This window comes from Euprymna scolopes, chromosome 37 (genome assembly GCF_053919585.1).
Source record: "Euprymna scolopes isolate OS-2025 chromosome 37, ASM5391958v1, whole genome shotgun sequence".
Classification (NCBI taxonomy): Eukaryota; Metazoa; Mollusca; class Cephalopoda; order Sepiida; family Sepiolidae; genus Euprymna; species Euprymna scolopes.
In genome coordinates this window covers 87565426-87588702 of record NC_136518.1, presented here as the reverse complement: position 1 = coordinate 87588702, position 23277 = coordinate 87565426, and the positions used below count along the sequence as shown (strand labels likewise).

General features: G+C 33.1%; 1 protein-coding gene across 1 annotated transcript in view; it reads left to right on the top strand.

Moving 5' to 3' along the window:
• Positions 1–1519: 1519 nt before the first annotated feature.
• The window catches only part of LOC145261280 (uncharacterized), a 34782-nt gene continuing 13024 nt past the window's right edge, over positions 1520–23277 (top strand). The window contains exons 1-5 of the mRNA XM_080119760.1: positions 1520–1681; positions 7675–7769; positions 10379–11909; positions 17125–17160; positions 20741–20853. Of these exons, the coding sequence (XP_079975886.1) occupies positions 1591–1681; positions 7675–7769; positions 10379–11909; positions 17125–17160; positions 20741–20853 (1866 nt within the window). The 5' untranslated portion in view covers positions 1520–1590. The remainder of the gene's footprint in view (positions 1682–7674; positions 7770–10378; positions 11910–17124; positions 17161–20740; positions 20854–23277) is intronic.

Sequence of the window (23277 nt, the reverse complement as noted above, 5' to 3'; positions counted from 1 at the left end):
AAAGAAAATACAATTTTGTTATATATGGGTTGTGGAAATGCATTCACTAGCAAAAGATCCAGCTAATTTGCATATTCTTTTAAACATTCATTTTAATTAATTCCCTATTAGTTTTTTTGGTTTTCTTATGGGATGATCAGCTAGAGTTAACTATTATGTGTAATTATATTCATGCAGATATTCTACATGATTTATACTTGTGTAATATTTGCGTAAAATCTTTACAGTAAACAAAAAATTGTTTCCATGTATATTTATGTATATGTATATATTTTTGTTTAATGTATTAGTCTATCTATCTGTCTATCTATCTATAAAAGTGAAAATGCCTGTCTGTCTGTGTGGATATCTGTGTGTCTGTGTGTGTACATTTCCCTATGCAATAACTCTGTCAATTTTAAGTCTACAGACTCGAAATTTGATATACAGGGTACTGAGATTTGGGAAAATCGATGTGATCGGTTTTCGGCCAGAAATTTGGCTGTTAAGGGGACAAAATTCAACGATTTGACTTTTGAGGACTCTACCAAAATCCTCCACCAATTTTGGGTCTAAACACTTGAAATTTTAGATATAGGTTCTTTGGACTTGGATCAAATTTATAATTTGATTTGAGCCCAAAACAATTAATGCTAAGGGGTCAAAATTCGGGTCAAAGTTTAAAAAAAATTGACCTCTGCGATCTCTATGAAATTACTCAGCCAATTTTTGGTCCAAACATTTGAAATTTGACATAAAGTGTAATCAGACATATGGCAAGCTTTTTAATCGGTTTTTGGCCGAAAATTTGCCTGCCAAGAGGTCAAAATTCAAAAGATTTGACCTTTGCGATCTCTAGCAAACTATTAAGACAATTTTGGGTCAAAACATTTGAAATTTTACATGAAGGATATTCAGACATGCAGCTTTTTAATCAGTTTTTGGGCGCACATTTCGCTGCCAAGAGGTCAAGGTTGAAAGAGTTGACCTTTACAGGCTCTAACAAATTCCTCCGACAATTTTGTGTCTAAACACTTGAAATTTTCGATGTAGGTTACTTGGACATAGGTCAAACATTTTAATTTGATTTGAGCTCAAAACAATAAATGTTAAGGAAGGGGTCAAAATTGGGGTCAAAGTTAATAAAAAATTTGACCTCTCCGGTCCTTACAAACTTTTCTCTATGGTAATTAAGGAAGCCTATTATACAGAAAAGCATTACGGTACGTATGCACACTTTTTCATCTATACATACATACATACATACATAAAATTATGAAGAGTACATAGGGCCGAGCGTCGAGCGAGGCCGGGCTGAACTGCTAGTAGTTCGTGGATCTTCTGAAGACAATTAATACATGATAGAAAACAAATATTTATATAAATAGTTTATTTAAGAAAGAAAAAAAAAACACGCTAAAAAAACAAAACAACAACAAAAAAAAACAAGAAGCAATATCAACAAAAAACTGGCTCTGTAACTGTAAATTTATCTATAAAAAAGAGCTTTATTGTTTGTACGGACATCCGTAGAATGCATTTGTCGACCGTCAAGTGTCCAATGGCGGGTACAATTCACGAACGATAACTCTTTTAAACTTATAATCAAAAATGGCTGCCCCGAAACAAATCAAGAGGAAAAGAGAACTCGACGAGGAGGAAGAAGATGAATTTACAAAAAGATTTTTAAAAGCTGATGAGTGTATGTCAAAATTTATTGTCCTTTTTTTTATTATTTAAAGAAAAACATTTTTGTGGCGTTTTTTGGTTAACGATTACGTATCAAATATTCAAGTTACCTTTGAGAGGAGGAGGGGGGTAGATAACGAATTAACGAGTGTTTGTTTGATAATAAGTTTTTTGCTTTTTAAATTTTTAATATGTAAAAAAAAAATAATCTTTTTTTGTTTTTTTTTGTCTTTTATGAACTCTAAACAACATGATTTTCTGTCACTTATTTATTTAGTTTCATCTCTGTCTCTAATTTTATATCCACGAATGAAACGAAATATTTTAGAGTCGACAAAAACAGTAAACACATTTTCAAATTATTTTCATCTGACAACTTAATTTTAAATAAATAAATTGACAAAAAAAAAAAAAAAAATGGATAAAAAAATATTTGTTTTGGTTATGATTAATTTTAAAGTTAAAATGTTTCATCTTTTATCTGAAATTTCCTTGAATTACATAAAAAGTAAATCTTTTGGCAATTTTATGAGAAAGAAAATATCAAACTTGGTTGAATTTCTTTTGTTTACAAAAATAATCGTCGTGGGATTTTGGTGCTTATGCACTTTTGTTACCGTGGTATTTTTTTTAGATAGTATTTTCAAGTTTTATGATATCTTTCTTTTATGAAATTGTTAAGTGAAAGTAGAGTATAGTTAGAAAACACCCTCCCTCCCCATGTTAAGAATGACTTTCTAAATAATAACGTTGTTATTTCAACACGGTAACAAAAGTGCATAAATACCAAAAATGGCTTTAATAATATTTTTTTAAAGATTTGGGTACTTGTTTAAGATATTAAAAAAAAGAAAATATTGAAAAAAAATTATATTGTACGTACTCGTTATGAAATTAAGTTTTCATACAAAAAAAAATCACTTAATTTCATCAAGTAATTTTAATGAGATCGATCGTGTCGCGACCATCTTGCTTATTTCGCGGACGAAGAGGGAGGGGTGCCTTTAAACGAAAAATGATTAACAAAGGACAAAATGAAAAAGGGATAAAAATAAGTGAAAAAAAAATTTATCTAGACTACTTTTTCTGCCCATGCTTCAAAATAATCTCGCCAAATTTTGACAAACTTTATGCGGTGATTGGCGTTATCTTCCCTGGCGTCACCCCCACCCCCCTCCTCATCCGTGATATAAACAATATAGCTGCGGCACGATCGATTCCCCCCCCCCCCCCATTTTCACCCCAAACAAGGCACAGTGCTACTTTGATGTAGGGGGGCTACTATCGTGGACATAAGTTGCAGGGCTACTATGTAGGGAGTTGAGCAGCAACATGTCTGTTCATATTACACTTGAACTTCTGCATGTCAGTACAGTTGGGAAAGTAGGAAACCGGAAGGGAGTTCCAAAGTCTAGCAGTTCTGGGGAAGAGACTATTAGAGTAGGCCTTCTTACATCTAGGGATCTACTGTGTAGAGGTGGGATTTTGCTGTTTGTTGGGGGTATTTACATCGAGGGATACAAGGACTTGTTCGTCAAAGCACCCACCATTAAAATACTTGAAGGACAAACCAAGGGATGCAATATTTCGTTGATGGGACAGACGTTGAAGCCTAGATGACAGTTCAGAATCTATCAAGTTATCGGCTCTCTTTTAAATTCTATCCAGGAATGAGAAACTAGTAGAAAATGCACCAAGAATACTCCATACATGGGCGAATGGTGGCCTTGTAGAGGTATAGAATACTTTCAAGTATGGTAAAGAGAGCCTACCTTTCTCGTGGCCCTGGCAATGCTCTCAATGTATCTATTCCAACTCATGTTCCTTGAAAATGTTAAGCCGAGGAGTTTGAAAGAAGGACTTTCAGATAATGTATCTTGAGCCATAGCTATTGGTAGTTAAGAAGGTTTCTTGTAATTATAAAGGAAACAAGTTTAGTTTTTGCAGCAATGAATGTGACCATCCATTTTTATCCCCATTCCACTACAGATTGGAGGTAATCCTCTAGTGTTTCTGCCATTTCCTTAGATATGTGTTTATTTGTTTTCCCATTGTGCTTCTTATTGAGCATGGTGCCATCAGCAAATATACCCATCTCACAGACAATTTTATCAGAGAGGTCATTTATGAATATTAGGAATAATAGAGGTCCCAGGATAGACCTCTGGGGCACTCCCGCATTTATATCATATTGTTTGGATGTACGACCGTCGAGGACAACCTAGATTCTTCTCTTATCTAAGAAGGATTTAATTATGTTAAGTATTCTTCCAGTGATACCGTATGATCTGATTTTCCTGAGAAGACCTTCATGCTATACCCTGTCAAAAGCCTTAGATATATCTAGGGCTACTGCTCTACCCTCTCCCGCTTTGTCCAGTGTATGGTATATACATTCAGAGATTACAGTTAGGATATCTGCTGTAGAAAAGGCTTGCCATAATCTATATTGTTGGTCAGTGAGAAGTTTAGCAACTGTAAGGTGATGGACTAGAGTTTGATTAATTATGGACTCCAATATTTTGGCGAAAAACAGGAGGAGACTAATGAGGCGATAATTTAATGGGTCAGTTCACCAGAATTCTTGTAAACTGGTACCACAGAAGCAGTTTCCAGCAGTCAGGAAAGCAAGATTCGTTAAGGCATTTGTTGTAAAGTTTGGAGAGGACCAGAGAAACCTCAGCCGAGCATTTTTTTAATAGCACAGCCGGGATGAGATCTGGTCCACATGCTTTTGAGGTGTCTAGGTTTTTTATGATATCATGTACCTGAGAAGGGGTAATTTTCAGATCATCTAGTGTGGTATCTGTCTGCAAAGGAAAGTCAGGAAAGGGGTGGTTGGCAGGGTCCAGTGGTGGAGTTGGAGGCAAACTGACTGGCAAGCATGTTAGTCTTCTCGGTTGCCGTGCAAACAACCTAATGATTATTGGATAGTGGGGGAATTGTGGATTACCCATTATTTACTACACTATTGTAGATTTTCCAGAAATTACGGGTTCCTAATTTCTGTGCTTTGGTGCATTTTCTGGTGGTTTCGGTATATTCTCTCTTAGCTGTCACTATTTCTATCTTACAATTGCTTCTAGTGTCTATAAACTTTTGTCTCATTAAAGTTTGATTTTCCTCTGCAAAAAAAAGCAAACTACTTGATCAAATTAAGTTTGTTTTTTGTATGCAAACTTTATTCCATAACAAGTACGTACAATATAATTTTTTTTCAATATTTTTATTTTTTAATATCTTGATTAAACTAACCAAGTACCCAAATCTTTAAAAAAATATTTAAAAAATATTATTAAAGCCACTTTAGGTATTTATTCACTTTTGTTACCGTGCTGAAATTATTTAGAAAGCCATTCTTAACATGGGGAGGGTGTTTTCTAACTATTCGCTACTTTCATCTGACAATTTTCAATTTAAAATGCTTATGCACTTTTGGTACCACAAATTAAAAAAATAAAAATATTTTCCAGTTTAATTCGAGTTTTATGATATCTTTTTTTTATTAAATTGTTTTGTGAAAGTAATAATGTTATTATTTCAGCACGGTAACAAAAGTGCATAAGTATCTAATTAATTATTTTCCATTTAAAATTATTTACGGGAGGTTATTCATTGTAATAACCCTAAAAACACTAATTTTCTTAATATCTAAAATATTCTCCATTTTTATTTTTAAGCCACTTAAAATAATGTAAAGTAGGTAAATCTAATTTTATTTTTTATTTTATATTCAGTTTTATATTTTAGTTTTATATTTGTTGTATCTTAATCACTGTTGAGAAATATTTGCTTATTATCGCATAATGTTTTTCAATTTTATTTAAAGCGACTTTAAATAACTGGTTATCTCTAAAAATTCAGTACGCAAAGTTAAGATGCTGAAAGTCGACTCGGTTTACCTAAATATGGAATGGAAGTCACTAAGCATGAAATGAAATACGAAACCATATTATGAAATCACTTGTTTTATCATGAAACAATTAAAAAAAAAACTTTTATTTTTTACTGTTCTTATAAATACTTTTTTAATTAAAATATATTCATATAGAAATATTTTAGTTTAAAAAATTAATTTAAACTTTCATAGCTTATATTTCTATAAATACGAAACCATATGGAACCATTTCTTGTTTTATCATGAAGCAAAAATAAAAAACTTTTATTTTTTATATTTCTATAAATACTTTTTTAATGTTTAAAATATAGGCATATGGAAATATTTTATTTCAAAAAGGTAATTTAAGCTTTCATAGTTTACATTTGTATAAATAATTAGTACTTATGCACTTATGTTACCGCACTGAAATAATAACGGTATTATTTTGAAAGCTATTCTTAACATGGGGAGAAGGTGTTTTGTAACTATTCTGGACTTTAACCGAACAATGTAATAAAAAAGATATCGTAAGATTTTTAATTTAACTTAAATACTGTTTTAAAAAATATAGCACGGTAACAAGTGTATAAGCACCAAAAAATTTTATCACATAATGGCACTTCTACATTATACGACCGATACCATTTTTTGGGGGGTGCGTTTCACTGAACTTTCTCCAAGTGGTGCTTCTCGATCAAAGAACAGGTGACAATAACTCATACTTTTTGTGAAATTCTTCAAAAACTTTATCTTAAAATAGTTGGAAATTCCCTAAATACGTGCGATATTGCATTGTTGATGTCAGAACCCCGGGAAACAATAGACTTCTTGCAGGCTAATAATAATAAGCAAAAGTGATAGTCACGGATTCTGTTAGAGACGCTGGACTTGTTGGAAGAAAGTTTCAGTTTGGAAAGGTAGTTTTTTTTTGTTTTTGTTTTTTTTGCGCGTGGGGGGGGGGGATCTAAACTTCCCCTAATGGAACAATTTTACTTAAATTCAAAAAATGTTTTTGAAAAAAACAATTCCAATGTTGCTTCTTAAATTGTTAAAAAAAACCCCAAAAAACACCAATTTTACTTTTTTAAAAATGTTTCATTTAAATTATTAAATTGTTAAAAAAATTACTTGTTGCTTTAATTCGAAAATTGTTTTATTATAAATTATATTTTCTTACAAAAACATTTCAATAAATGTTTTGAAAAAAAATCAAACTATATTTTGTTACAGTGACACTTGAATTCAAAAAATGTTTAAAAAAAAAAATCCAATGTTGCTTTAATTCAAAAATTGTTTTATTAAAATTATATTTTCTTACGCAGACTTTTTAATAAATGTTTTTACAATTATATTTTGATACATTTTTATACAATAAATGTTTTGGTTTTCAAATATTTTTGTGTTCAGAAAAAACTTCTTTGAGCAGGAGCTGCTAGAAGTCTCTTATCCTGCCTTGACAGAGTTCAGAATAGACTTTGTTACCTAGTGGGGAATGCCTTTTCTCTTCCCTGCAATCCCTTTCCCATGTTGCAAATCTGTCTGCTTTATAGTTATTTACCTAACCGAATAAACATTTTACATTAAATAAAAACACTAAAAACTTATTCAGTTTTGGTAGAAAAGTAACTTATCTTTACTTTGATAACATTTATTTGTTATATATTTGTTTTTTGACAATAGTTTCGTACCTCTGTGGATTTTAAAACAAATCCATATTATTATTTAGAAACCCATTCTTAACATGGTGAGGGATTTTTGTAACTATTCTGTATTTTCACCTAATAATTTAATAAACAAAAGATACTGGAAAACTCGAAAATACTATAAAAATAGCATGCTGCATAAGTACCATTAATTTTTTTGTTTTTAAACTGCATAAATATTCTCTATTTTTTATTTTTATTTTTTCTTATGTCTTTAAACGACCAGAATTGGTGGTTTAGAAACATGGTATCTATATAATTAGTGGATTAGATGAGTTGAATTCTTATGATGAAATTGGATATTCCTTAAAAACGGTAAATCTGTCAAGGCTCTGGAACAAAGAGTGATGAAAAATCAGTGTTGTTTGTGTAATGATAATTTTTCTAAATATAATTCACATAAATATTTAAATTTTATTTTAGTAGCTCGTATGGGGAAATTCAAGAAGAAAGTTTTAAAATTTGAAGATTTGGACGATGAAGCTTCACGAGAATCGGAACTCACAAAATCAGGACGGGTAAGAATTTTTTGGATATGTTTTGCCACATTTTCATGTCATAATTTTGGGAATACTTTATACAATATGGAAAAGTAAGGCTGAGATAAAACTTTGGCCCATCCACATGTTATCAGGTGTTATGATTTATATTTTTGTTATTATTTTATAAGTAGCTGTGCTAAAGATTTCTGTGTGTACAATTTATAGTTATCTCACCTCTTTGGTTTAGCAGTTTTTTTATATCTTTAAATTATAATTAATTTTCTCCTGCTATAGCCTTAGCACACAACTTATATATCCAACTATACACACATTTCCCAGATACCTTAGATAAGGAGGCGATGTTTCAAAATATTAGAACTGCACTCGGTCTATACTCTATAAATTGAGGAAGAATTAGTAAGTGATAAGAGAAAACTATTAATTTGATAAGGAGGCGATGCTTAGAAATATTTTAAGAAAAAAAACCCCAAAAAACTGCTTCTCTCACTTCGTTGCATATAATTAAAGGTTTAAAAGAAAAAATTGCCTGATCAAAAAAAAAATCTGATACTTTTAAGGATTTCAGATCTTATGGAATCAGTTCCGATTTTTTATTGCTGTTTTCCACCCAAACAAAGCACAAAGCCACTTAGTTGTGAAGGGCTACTATTTAGGACCAGATTTGCAGGGATACTATCTAGGGAGTTGGGCAACAAGATGTCTGTTTAGATTGCACTTGAATTTCTGTATGTCAGTACAGTCAGGGAAGCAGAGGCCCAGGAGGGAATTACAAAGTGCAGCAGTCCGAGGGAAAAAGCTATTCGAGTAGAAGGCTTTACGGCATCTAGGGATCTCTACAATGTAAGGGTGGGATTTTGCTGCTTGTCGGTTTGTCAAAAATATTGTCGTCGAGGGGGTACTAGTGCTTTGAGTTCATCAGAGCACTTGCTATTGAAATACTTGTAAAACAAGCACAAGAATGCCACATTTTAGTGATGGGGGAGAGGTTGAAGTTTAGTTGATAGTTCAGGACCGGTTAGGGTGGCAACACTTTTTTTCTAATGATTTAAATAAGCGGTAGGCCTAGATATGTCTAAGACCTTTGACAGGGTCTGGCACAAAGGTCTCATGGAAGTTAAATCATATGGTATTACTGAACGAATACTTAATATAATCAAATCCTTCTTAGATAAGAGAAAAATCCATGTTGCCTTGATGGTTGTATGTCAAAAGCAACATGATATAATTACGCGTGTGCCAGAAGGGTTGATCCTTGGGCCATTATTTTTGATATTCATAAATAACTTCCCTGATAAAATTGTCTCCGAGATGGGTACATTTGCTGATGACCTCACACTATAGCGGACACAAGGAGAAAATGAATGAACGCATATCTATCTGAGACAATGGCTGAAGCCTTGGAGGAAGACCTCCAGTCTATAGTGGAATAGGGGCATAAATGAATGTAACCTTCAATGCTACCAAAACTAAGCTTCTTTCTTTTTAATACTTGCAATGAACCTTCTCAGTTTCTGATTATCATAACTAATAATACGTTACCTGGAAGCTTTTGGTTCAAACTCCTCGGCTTAACGTTTGCAGGCAACATGAATTGAAACAAATACATTGAGGACATTGCCAAGATTGCTGCGAAGAAGGTGGCTCTCTCTACAGTGCTAGAAAATTACCCAAAATGGCAAAATTCTGGTTCACGTTTCTGGGGACTTTTAGTGCTAAAAACACCCCTTTTTGTGGCTCGTTTTTCATATTTCTCAACAAAAACTTGTTATGTTTGACTATATAGTGGTTTTTCACAGTGGTCAACTCAAATATGCATATGTTAAGGCCTGAAACTGCACCGTTATCCATTTACACTGGGATTGGCATCCCCAGGGGCTCAAAAGATGTCAAAAATGCCCCAAAATGTCCAAAAATGACACTTTTTGACCCATAGTGTTTGATCCATCAATTAGTTTTCCTGAAACTTGGCCAAACTGTAGAGGCCATTGTTCTTAATATAAATTCAGTATGGGTGATGTTGGCAAAATTCTGGTTCGCATGCCTTTTTGGAGCTCTTTTTTCATATTACCCAAAAACTTGATATGTATGTCTATATAGTGGATTTCCATGGTGCTGAATTCAAATATACATGTGTTAAGGTGTGAAACTGCGCAATTTGTCTATTTTCACGAGGACCCGCATTCCTAGGAGCTCAAAAGGGGTTACAAATGCCCCAAAATTGCCAAAAATTACACTTTTTACCTCATCCATTAGATGTTTCTGAAACTTGGTGAAAATGTGAAGGCAACGTTGGCCCTTCACACTTCTTATATCATTATTTCTTCACTATTTTTTGTGGCGTCATCTTACATGCCACACCAGAGGGGGACCATGCACGTGCGGCTTGTTTCATTTGAAAATAGAACAAATACATCCATTTTGCATTTCAAACATAACGCATATATTTTCAAATATTATACTGGTATTTAATTTTTCCAAATTATTCATCCTGAGGAAGTCTTCAAATAAAGATGAAACATTGATGAACATATAATTTTGCTTTGTTTTTTTTTTTTTCATCTCTCTATCATGTTGGACTTTTCCATAATTTTCATCATCTGTATATTTTTTGTTTCTATTACCAGGTTCGTAAAAAATCTACCAAACTTAGGGAAATGGAAGAATTTGAAGAAATTGAAAAGAAACAGATAGTCGTAAAGAAATCACCAGTAGACCCAACAAAGAAGCCCAAAACGCAGTTGTTGAACATTCCGGCTCACATGCCAGTGAGCCCTAAGAAACATAAACCTTCTAAATCAAGCGACGAATCCCAGTCTCCTGTAATGCCGCAGAAATCCGAAGATACCAAAGGAAGTGTCATAAAATTCCTGTTAAGCTCACCCACGAAACCATCAACGCCAGTCTTGGCAACACATTCGGTTCTCAAGACTAAATCAGAGTCTTTATTAACCGAGAAAAGCCCCTCTCTAAAAAAAACTCCCAAACCAGCAAAATCGAAGACAGGTGTTTTACAGACTCTTACTAGTTCATTGTCGACCATACCATCACCGGCTAAAAAGCTGACAGAAACAGAGTTAAAATACAGGTTAATGGTTGGCTCAAACCAGTTTTCTGTATCGTCGGGAAAGTCTCCTATATCTGTCGACACAACAGCAAAAATTCAGTCCGAAGTTATGTCCGATGCTGGCACCAAAGATGGTAGCCTGAAAATGAAGTTTATTCTCTCACCAAAAGAAAAATCTTCGAGTCAGTCTTCGAGTGGCTCGACCAGTGACAAATCGAAGGACAATGTCCCAACAATTCCCCAGACAATTGCAGAGACAAAATCACCCCCTAGCAGCAAGATGTCCATTTCCAACCTTCCTTCTGTCCTCCCCGTGCCCATTCCGAAAGTCGTAGCGGTTCACAAGAAGATTCCCATTCAAAAGGCTGTTCCAATTAACAAAACAGCCTCGTCATCCAAGACCATCCCAATTTCTATTCCCAAAACAATTCCTGGCATAAAGCAAGAACCAGACACGAAGGAATTACCAAAGGTAATTCCAGTCATAAACGTTATTCCCGGTGTTAAAACCATTACCATTCCGAAAAACCTTCCTGTTGTGAAACCTGTTTCAGATATCAAAGTTGTTCCCGTGGCCAAACCCCCTCCACCGGCTACAAAAATAGTAACTGTCAAGAAACCCGTTGTTGGCAAAAGCAGCGGCCAAACTAAATCCCCGTCATCATCGAAATCTAAAAATTCTACCACAAAGAGCATACCCAAGACGATACCTGATTCACAGGAGAAAAAACCTAAGAAAACAAAAAAGAAGAAAGCAAACTCTGAGAATACAAATGATCTTTTAGCAACACCGACGATTCCCAAAACGGTGATAGCCCTTTCTGGGAAAGATGGTCCAACAATGGGCCTGCCGACGGGCCAGAAGAATCCTAATGCTAATTATTTCCTTGGCATTAAAGCAGATTCTAAGATTAAGACGGACTTGAGCAAGTTTGACTTTACAGATGAACCAAATTTAGTTATTGCAGAATCAGGTGCCAAGAGTGGTGGTTCGAAACCAAAGAAATCTCCTTCTAGTCGACCCCCAAGCAAGAAGAAAATAAAAATGGAAGTGGATCAGGTTAAAGTCAAAACAGAAGAAATCAAACAAAGTAAGTGTAGTATTATTTCTATTTGGCATTTAAACTAGTTTAGTACACGGTTAAATTGGAATAAGTAGTACATAGTTATCATCATCATCTGTTTGTCCTTTTTAAAGGCTGGCATATGTCGGCAGCTTCTAGAAATGGACTTTCAAACTAACCTATCTCTGATCAGGTCTTTATACATACCCCTTTTTCTCAAGTTCATCCTTATCATTTCCTCTCATATTTCTTAATCTATTGCCAACTGACCCTACTACTGCAACTGTTCTACATCTTCTCACTTAAGAACTATCATTCATTCTTTTAATATGACCAAACTAACTAAGTCTCCTGTTCTTCACACATTTGTCTATACTGACCAGATTTAATCTTCCGCTGATGTCATAAAGAATCTAGGCCTATGTTTAAGATTTGCGTTACATATACGTCATATCACTTTTATATCAGTTTTATTCCTGCAACGCATCTCCTCAACCCTAACCATGTTTCGTTTTCATACTATGCTGCATGCACATGCTTGATAGACTCTTCTCTTGGTCGACACTGGTAATAATGGCAAAAATTCCTTGATCTTACTTTATTCACTGTTAATTCTTGCAATCACACTAGCACCTACCCCACCCTGTATTTCAATGGTATCACCAAGGTAACAAAAACTTCTCGACAGCTTCAGTAGCTTCACCATCCACATATACTTTCTCATTCATCTCCATTGTTTTACGCTTTTTGCACACAAATTGCTTACGCTTTCTCAACTTGCCAGCAATCCTGTTTGCTTCTTGTGCACCAAATAACTATAGGTAGCATAAAAAAGTTGGGTTATAGTCAGCTAATGTACTTCCTAGCTTCCGGCATGGCTGCCACCGGAAGCGGTGACGAGGCAAGTCAGTTCCTTCACTTTTTTGTTCTTCAGTATTTCTGTAGTGAAGCGATTTTATTGAAATAAGATATAAAAAAAGAACATTATTGAAAATACAATAAAAATTAACAAAATTATTTTTTATTTGCACTTTTAATAACAAAATTAAATGATAAAAGTTTTTATTTTATTTTAAATTTTATAAGAAATATCTTTATGAAATTATAAAGATATGCTTTTTTTACATTTAAAAAATGAAAACAAAGTTTCCAGTCATGATTATGGTCTTTATGTGGTTTTAAGTGAGTGCCACATCATGCCACCTCACATCTTCAAAATCGGCTTAAAAGTCAACATCAAAGTGTACCTGGATATGATGAAGAGTGTTGTGATACCCTGGTGCGGTCAGGTTGCCGCTGGAAGACCCTGGGTGTGGCAGCAGGACTCGGTGCCGGCTCACAAGTCCAAAGAGACCTAGACTTGGCTTCAGAAGGATTGCTACGACTTTGTATTCTAGTCTCATTGGCCCCTTTCCTCCCATGACCTGAACCTGCTGGACTAATTTGTCTAATCATGCGTTGAAAGCATCACCAACATGACCTCTCACAACACTAAAGCCAGCTTGATCACCGCCATTCGCCGAGTATTTGCCAGGTTCCCACCAGCGCTTGTGGAAAAGGCATGTTCCCTGTTCCGAAGCCGTATCGAGGCAGTGATTGAGGCTGAAGGCGGCTACATTGAATAGATGTCAGCTCCACTACATAAGTTACATGAATTGATTTTTTTCACTGAAAGTTTTAAAATAAATCTGTAATGTATTTAGGATGACAAATTTATCGTTGCACCTTGTACACACTTCCAAAATTCATAGTAGAATTGTCCACATGCTTAAGACTGTTAAGGAAATCAGCAAATAAAATTAAACGTTTTTTTAACCATTTATGACCTGGTTGAACTAATTTGTTCAGTCATAAATAAATGAATATAACAGCATAAATAAAGTGGGAATTTATTCAAACACGCCTTATACGTATTAGTTCAGTATCTGGGTAGATGCCAGATACCTCCAGATTGCAACTGTCCATTGCTTACATTCAGTATGCCGCCATCTGTCTCAGAGAGTGCAGGATTTCATTTGCTGTCATAAACACACTTTTTTTCAAGCACTATGGATAATAATCAAGGTAACTTTATGAAATGCAAAAATTCTGTGGTAGTCTAACTTTTGAACTTCATAATTTTTCCAGTTTGAAGACAATCATAGTATCATTATACTTTGAACTAATTTAAATTAACAATAAATATTTTTTGATCATCTACATCATAATTCAGGTCATAAAGGGCTAAGATAAATTTTTTTGTTATCTTTCTTTTATAAAGTCTGGCTACCTGTACCTGTCCACTGGAAAATGAAGAGAATACCCTCTCCTCCCAAAACGGAAAATATCCATAGCCCCCCTCCCAGCCCAGCCCTATGAAAGGAGCTATAAATATGTCTTGCACATGTAACGTAGCTTCACTGTTGTTTCTGAGTATCTATTTAACTACAGATAAGTTGCTCGTATAAGCTATTTTGTATCTATTTCGATGAGAATGGTAGGTCACGTATAAACATTTATCAGTGAGTGATCCAATTTCAATTAAAACGTTTATCTCATGTATATATGAGAGCGAGAATTTTATCTTATCTATAAACTATGTATATAGTTGTATGTACATATATGCATTCACATATACGTACGAGGGAATCAAAAATAATTACGCTTGTGCTTAAAGATGCACATGTAAATCGCAAAAATGGGTGCATTATTTATTTATTTATTTATTGGCATGATGATTATAGTAATTGCTAATCGGCCAGGAGACTCGGGTTCAATCTTTGGTCATGTCATAGCAAAGACTAAAATGGGTAGGATTCCTAAGTAATTCGTAATTATATTTTGAATTTTGTCCGCACTGAGGAGGATTGAACCTTCAACCTGCACAGTGGCTATAGTACTTGTTAAAATTCAGTTGTGTAAGTTATATTCTTCTGGAGGTTGAAATTAAATCAGAAGAATCCAAATATTTATGATAAATTGATTCATTATTTTTTTATTATTAAATCTTAGTGATTTCAAAGAAATATTTTATTTCAGAAACATAAGTATATGTATGTGTACCTATTAAAAATGACTAAAAAAAACTTATTTGGCAGTGTTTGTGCTCATCATTTATCTATATTTTACTAAAATATTCATATAAAATTAAAGAATTAAGTCATTCATTTATTTTTAATTTTCATGTACAAGTTATCATTTCTGATGAAAACAACTCACTATTGACTTTTTATTATAAAATGGAAGATGGCTAAGTCTATGGCGGTTGTTTAACTTGTTATTTGTTTTACTTGCTTTCCCTTACCACTTGAAATGATTTTGTCGAGAAGCTAAAAATAGGTGCATGTTTTACTTGGTATATCTATTATATCAATATGGCATATCTATTATATCAATATGGTATATCTATTATACCAATATGGCATGTCTATTATATCAATATGGTATATTTATTATATCAAGAGCAGTTGCCTGTATGTATATTTGTATGTCCAGCTAAAAGTCCACAATTACTGACCATTTGTTTGCATATTTTTTTTACAACTATACAGAAAAAGAAGTAAAACTTTAGTTGAAAAGGAGAAAACTCTTTATAATCTTCAGAATCGACCTGAGGCAATCAGATAGGTTGCTTTATAACATACGAGGTGCCTTAAATAAGTTTCCAGACTTTTTTTGTCTGGTCACTTTTATTGAGAGTCCACATATCGAACTAGTCCCCTTCGAAGTAATTTCATCTAGTTGTAATACACTTGTTGTACCATTCCAACAACTTCTGGAAGGCCCCATGGAAGTCCTCTTGTGTGAGCGTGTCGATGACCCTCGTCACAGCCTCTTTCATCTCCTCAATTGTTGCATAACGACAGCCGCTAAGGATTTCCTTGAGCTTAGGGAATAACCAAAAGTCACAGAGAGCAAGGTCTGGACTATAGAAAAGGTGAGGAACTGTCTTGATGCCCATCTTGGTCGAATAGTTTGTGACGAGGATGGAGTACACTTGAGACAAACTTTGCATAAATTTTCTGTATCTTCAGTTCCTCGCGAATAATTGTGTGTACAGTTCCCATACTGACATCAAACTGTGCATTTATTGTCTTTATAGATACACAGCGGTCCTTATCCATGAAATTCTTTATTTGACCAATCACTTCTGGTGTTATAACTTTCTCTCATCATCCCTCACAAACTCCTTGCCTTCCTTGAATCTTCTACGCCACTTAAAAAAAAAAACCAATGCTCGATTGATGCAAGATGGTCCAATAGAAGTCTAAAGCACTCCATACATTTCTGTGGTATTTTTTCCAAGTTTAAAACAGAATTTTATTGCATATCTTTCTTCTAAAGTGTCTTCACGTCCAGATTGCATTTTTGAAATTCACCAACTGTGGCAATCAGGTTTTAGTAGAGTGTATTCCAATTGCTGATGTAACTGTTCATTTAAACCTGAAATCATAAAAATTGGTCAGTCATTTCATAAGATGTATAGCAATAACATTCTAAATTTTCAAGAGTCCCCAACAATTTTAAATGTCTGTACAAAAAAGTCTGGTAACTTATTGAAGGGACCTCATAATTTCTTAAAATCATGTAACGCATACCAGCATGCAAAACAAACGTTAAACCAGATATGATGATCAGTTAAAAATATTGATTTTTTTTGCTCATAATTGAAAAATATATCCATATAACCACTTGTTTAGGCAAGACTACATAATTGTTTAAACAAACTGCAGCAAAGTATGTTATTATGTTGCCAATAACAAGGTACAACAATAGCAAATGAAAATTGGCTAGTCAAAATCAAAATATATAAATAAAAGTTTGATATGTCAGCTTAAATGCTATTTAGGTCCAAATTTTAATATCTTTGAAAATATTTACTCTTTGAAAATATCACTCCTAAGGCGTCACAGGTCACCACCTACTATTTACAAATTGACCCGTTTTTGACAGTGGATGGGTGTTACCCCTCTCTATGAGGTTGCAGTTGATAATTTTGTGTCCCCCACCAACAGGGCGAATTGAGCCATGATTTTGACATTTCCTTAATTTTCAAACTACGCATGGCACGTAAAGACAAACCCTTTTATGATGGCGATGAAGCAAGTCATTGCTCCTTCCACAGCTTGATCCATGTTCAGGATCATTATGTCAACCACATTGTTTGCATAATTTATTCCTTAATGCAATATTTTTAGATCCATGGATTTGATGCTCATGAATTTCTTTTATTTATATATTTTTTTCTTTCCTTGGAATCTAGTCCCTCCTGAAGTAAAGATGGAGTTTTTTGATGATGGTAAGTTCTTTTTTTATTTTTATCTTCAAACAAAGCAGATTGCAACTAAGACGTAGCAGGACTAGTGAACAAAACAAACAAAAAAAAAATCATTGTCTCGTACGCATTGCAAAAAAGTGGAATATAAACGATGTGTAAAATCTTTGAGCAAATTATGAAAATAATTTATATTAAAAAATAAAGTATTTATAAAACTATTTGTTTCACAACCATTTATTTTTTTAATACAATGTGAGACAGAGCAACTTGCTTATTAGGAATATCAAATAAAACACAAGTTATTTCCATGGCAGGTGCTCGTCTGAACTCCAATCTCTGGTCCCCCCTCGCCAATCTTTCACGAAAAACACCCGTCTAGTTGAATCCACTGTGAAAAATTTCCCCCACTCTTTATCTGTGCCTAAATCAAAACGTGGATTCCATGAACAAAGCTTCTTTCTTAGAACTGCATGCCTGTGGAACTCTGTTCCGTCTGCCTGCTTCCCACCTGACTACAACTTGGATGTCTTCAAGTCCAACGTTAACAACTTCTTAATGAACCGCCCCCTTAAGTAAACATTTCATCAAATCTCCACACTAACGTAATGTACTTGCAATAATCCTTATCCCTGAGTGGCTTCCGGGCCTTGATAAGTGGTGACCATTGTGTAAAAAAAAAAAAAAAAAGTAATGCAGGTATACATGTAATTCTTTGAACTACGACTTGTACAACATTTAAGCTTTATTTCTTTATCAATTTTAAAGATGATATCAGTAAGATGGCATCTATTTTTCTCTATACACTGAGTTAATCGAACTCTGAAGTTTCGCTCAACTCTTTCCGGCATATCGATAGGTATGTGGCTACAGCTTGATGAATGTTGTTTTTCAGGTGAGTCAACGTGCTAGGACGATCGTTGTAAACAATTGATTTCAGATATCCCCATAAAAAATAGTCACATGGTGATAGATAAGAAGATGAGGTGTTCTGGGAAGTTCTGCCACAAAACAGTCATTGACGCGTACTGTGTATGCCATGGAAAAGTAAAAAATAAATAACGCACGTTAAGAACTAAACTTTAATCCCCACCCTCTCAAATAAGCCCATCCCTACCATCCTTGGAGCAACCATTGCTTTAGGGCGCTAAATTTAAATAAGCAAGTTGCTCTACCCCACCCTTTATCTCTCTCTACTATCATATAAAAGTCACTTTGTGTGCGTGTGTGTGTGAGTTCCTTCCCCATAGATTTCGAAATGGCTGAGGCTACCTTTTGCAAATTTCACACAAAGGTAATTTTTATGTCTGGCTGTGTAACTAAAAATATTCCCCTGTAAAAATTCTTCTTTCTTTCTTTTTTTTTTTTTTAAATCTGTAAGAGAAGAAAGACTATGTTTAAAATCATCAAGGCCAAATGTCAGCTGACATGGTATTGTAAACAAACACAAAAGGAATTTGATGAACGACATTATCATTTTTTTTTTTTTTAATTTTTTTTGGGGGGGAGGGGGGAATTATTCCACCAGGTAAATAATTCCTCATAATATATAATAATCAATAGAGGATTGATTCTATAATAATACATACACAATCTGCATAAATTAAAATATTATGTTTAAGCGTGTTGTACTATCAGGCAATGCCGGGTGGCCAGCTGGTCATAGATAATTTGTAAATACTTCTTCAATAGATTCTAACATTCAGCATTCAATATTATTCTGGGGTTATTAATGATTTTCTGTGATAATGAAAATATTACTTTATTGAAACTAACATGAACTCAGTCCGCCTGCTTCCCTGACAGTACTAACATGCAGAAATTTAGGTGTAATATGAACAGACATTTCGTTGCTCAACTCCCTACTTAGAATATCTCTGTAGATATGATTCCTAATTTATGGTAGCTCGTTACATCTCAGTGGCGATTTGTTTTGCTTGAGGTATATCTGAGTAAAATATATTTCAGAATTTAAAATTAAATCAAATAACTATAAATCTATATATTCCTAGTCTACGGATGTAAATACTACCTCTAGATTCACGGATTTTACCAAGTTTCGACCAAATTTATTGATTGGATCTTGTTACTGTCTAAATACATCTTCATACGTGGACTTCAAGTTGAATATCCTTTTTTGTATCTGTGTGTGTGTGTGTGTATATATATATATATATATATATATATATATATATATATATAGTGAATAAATGACAAAAAAATATATTCCAAAATTCATGATGTTGTCCATCTTACAATTTATTCCTTTAATTCAGTTGACATTTATAATTCTTGAGAGTATCTGTGTTTTGTAGCGCAAAATCAATCACTTAATTATCTTGTGCTACTAAACAGATATTGTCAAGAATTGTAAATGGCAACTGAATTAAAGGAATAAATTATAAGATGGTCAACATCATAAATTTTGGAATATAGATTTTTGTCATTTATTGCTCTGTAATTACATTGAGCTTCTTAAATAAGGATTGGTATATATTATAAGAAAATATATATTTACAGATATATATATATATATATATATATATATATATATATATATATATATATATATAGATAGATAGATAGATGTACTAGCATTTCAGCCTGGCGTCGTCCGGGTGTTTGGAGGTGTATGTTGAGCAAAAAAAAAAAAAGTCAATTTTTTTTAAACTTTGATCCCTATTATGACCCCTTAACATTTTTCTTTTTGTTCTCAAATCAAGTTATTAAGTTAGATCCATGTCCAAAGAACCTATATCTAAAATTTCAAGTGTTTAGACTCAAAATTGGCGGAGGAGTTTAGTAGAGTTCTCAAAGGTCAAATCATTGAACTTCGACCCTTTAACAGCCATATTTCTGTCCGAAAACCGATCACATACATTTTCCCAAATCTCAGTACCCTGTATATCAAATTTCGAGTCTGTAGACTTAAAATTGACAGAGATAACTATTTTTCCTGTTAAGAAAACAGCAAATTTTTGAACTTCATGGAATAAGAAAATAATTATTCTTGTATTCCTTGTGCAAAATAAATTGTAAATCATAATTTGTAAAAATTTCAACTCCTTTCATATAATTATATATATATTTTTTGTTCAACGTTAAAAAATATCCAAAAGTAAAACCCATTGAATTAGTGCTCAGTAAAAAGAGCAAAATATTCTATTCAATTTCGGTAAACAAAATTACTATTAGTCATGACAATAAACCTACTGTTTCAGTTTAAAAAGACTTCATCAGATTGCAAAAACAACCTCTAGTTTTAGTTAAGGCATGATCTTTTTTTATCTATCTATCTTTATATATATATATATGTATATATATATATATATATATGTATACACACACACACAAACATGAATTTAATTATCTAACTGGAAATATGTGTGACTTCTGGTTCAGTCTGGTTAGGACGATTTTCAAAACAAGTAAATTAAACAAGCGTTTATTTTATCTTTTTTTTTAAATAATTCTTATTATCCACAACAGCTGTTTTGTTTTTTTATAATTTTCAAAATCTCATAATTTTTTTCTTCAGCAAAAAAAAAAAAAAAAAAGGAAAACATATATGACATTCTGCTTGTCACATTTCACTATTTTGTAGCAACTTGTGTGATGGAAGAAGTCGTAACAACTCTACCATCGATCCCCAAACCCAAAACTGCGGAGAAAAAACCCAAGAAATCTAAGAAGGCTATGAAAGATGACCCAGACAAGGTAAACATATTTCGTAAAATTCTATGAGTGTAGAAAATATTAAAAATGGAAGGAATTCAGAAATATTAGTAAAAGAATGAAATTACAAAAACATTTTTTGGGGATCGATCTCTTGAAATATTTCGAATTTCATCAGGATATTCCCATTATATATATATATATATATATATATATATATATATATATATAGTAGAACCCCAAGATACGGTGGCCCAAGAATACAGTTTTTTCAGGTTACGCTGCTGAATATGATGTTTTCCAGCCCCTGGTTACAGTATTTACGCCGTCTTATGGTGTTATTTCTAATGTTATTTGATTATATGCATGTGTAATATATACTGTACTGTATTCTTGTTACTAATTTTTAATGCCGTATCCCAGGGTTCTACAGTTTATGGGAAAAATATGCTTATTCAATTATAATTCACCTTTTATTTATATCAATCCTTTAATTAACGAAGCTCGATGTAACTACAGATGTTGACTTACCATTTCGTTATTTTCATGGAAAGTGTTCGACTGAGCTTCAATCTATGGTCCCCCCTCGCCAAACTTTCACAAGAAACACTCGTCTAGCTGTAAACACTATCAATAATTTCCCCCACTCTTTATCTGTGCCTAAACCTAAATGTAGATTCCATGAACAAAGCTTCTTTCTTAGAACTACACGCATGTGGAATTGTCTTCCGTTTTCCTGCTTTCCGGCTGACTACAATATGGTTGTCTTCAAGTCTAAAGTAAATAAGTTCTTGATGAGCTGTTCCATATAAGTTATCAAATTTACCAAATTTTCATTACTAATGATTACTATATTGTCCAATTTCTACTGTACACTCTTTAACCCTTATCCTTGAGTGGCCTCTGGGCCTTGATAATGTGGTGATGCCTATGTAAAAAAAAAAAAAAAAAAATGGCTGATTCTTGATAGCAATTGTTTCATAGCACAGAATCATTCATGTAATTATTATCATGTAATTATTATGTAAAATTTTTAATTTATTCGGCCCTTGCTCATCAGAAGAATAGGAATTCATTAATTTTAAAAGAAAATAAAGGAATATCGATATGATTAAAAAACCTGAAAATCTGAAGAGAAGTTGCAATTGTTTTCTTTTAGTTACACCATCTTTGAATCATATATATATATATATATAATTTGAGGTTGCTATTTTCCAAAGGTAGGGTAACCAGTGAAATATAACAAGGTTTATACAAGAGTGCTCAATACAGAAGTAGAGCATGTTATATTTTAGCAATGTGTAGCAACAAACTACTGCTTATGTAAAGACAAATCTAAAATGTGTATGTAATATATATATATATATATATATATATATATATAACTCCTATAAATTTGAGTTTTTTACTGTATTGATATTCGTATCAAAAACGGTTTTTTAAAAAGAAATTACAAATTTGTTATATATGGATTGTGAAATTGCATTCATCTGCAAAAGATCAAGCTAATTTGTATATTCTTTTAAACATTAATTTTAATTAACTCTGTATTAGTTTTTTTTCGGTTTTCTTATGGGAGGATCATCTTTAGTTAACTATCATATGTAATTATATTCATGCACATATTCTACATGATTTATACTTGTGTAATATTTGCGTAAAAAGGTTATAGTAAACAAACCTCTTTCTATATATATTTATGTATACCTATATATATTTGTTTTAAAATTTTGGCTACCAAACTCCTCTGTCAGTTTTTGGTTTACAGATATGAAACTTAATATATAGGGTATTCGATCCCATGCGATGCAAAAGTATGAAAATTTGAAAAAAATGGAATTTGCCAGGTGAAGGTCGAACAACAGCATTATGAATATACATACATAATGTAATAGGGTCAGCTTTATAGGGACATCCTAAGTGGGGAGTTGTGCAGCAAGATGTTTGTTTACATTACATTTAAATTTCTCCATGTTAGTAAAATGACAAATTCCTTCATAGAATTATCTTTCAAAACATGTAAATATTTGTTCATTTTTTACAAGGGAGTCATCACTTATCAAGGCCCGAAGGCCACTCAAGGATAAGGTTTAAAGAATGTAAAGAGGTAGTGTAGTAATCATTAATGGTATAAATTGGGTAGAATTTTTATTATTCAAGGGAACGGCTCAACAAAAACTTATTTACATTGTACTTGAAAACTACCATATTGTAATCATCTGTGAAGCAGGCGGGCAGTTCTAGGAAAGAAGCTTTGTTTGTGGAATCTGTTTAGAATTCGGCACAGATAGAGAGTGGAGGAAATTGTTGATAATGGTTGTAGCTAGTCGTGTGTTTTTTGCAAAAGTTTGGCAAGGGGGAGGGGACCATAAATTGAAGCTAAAAGCTTTCCAGTAATCGTTAAAGGTGTTGTCAAGAGAAGAATGTGAGACAAATTTTGTATAGGCATTAAAACTAGTTTTATGT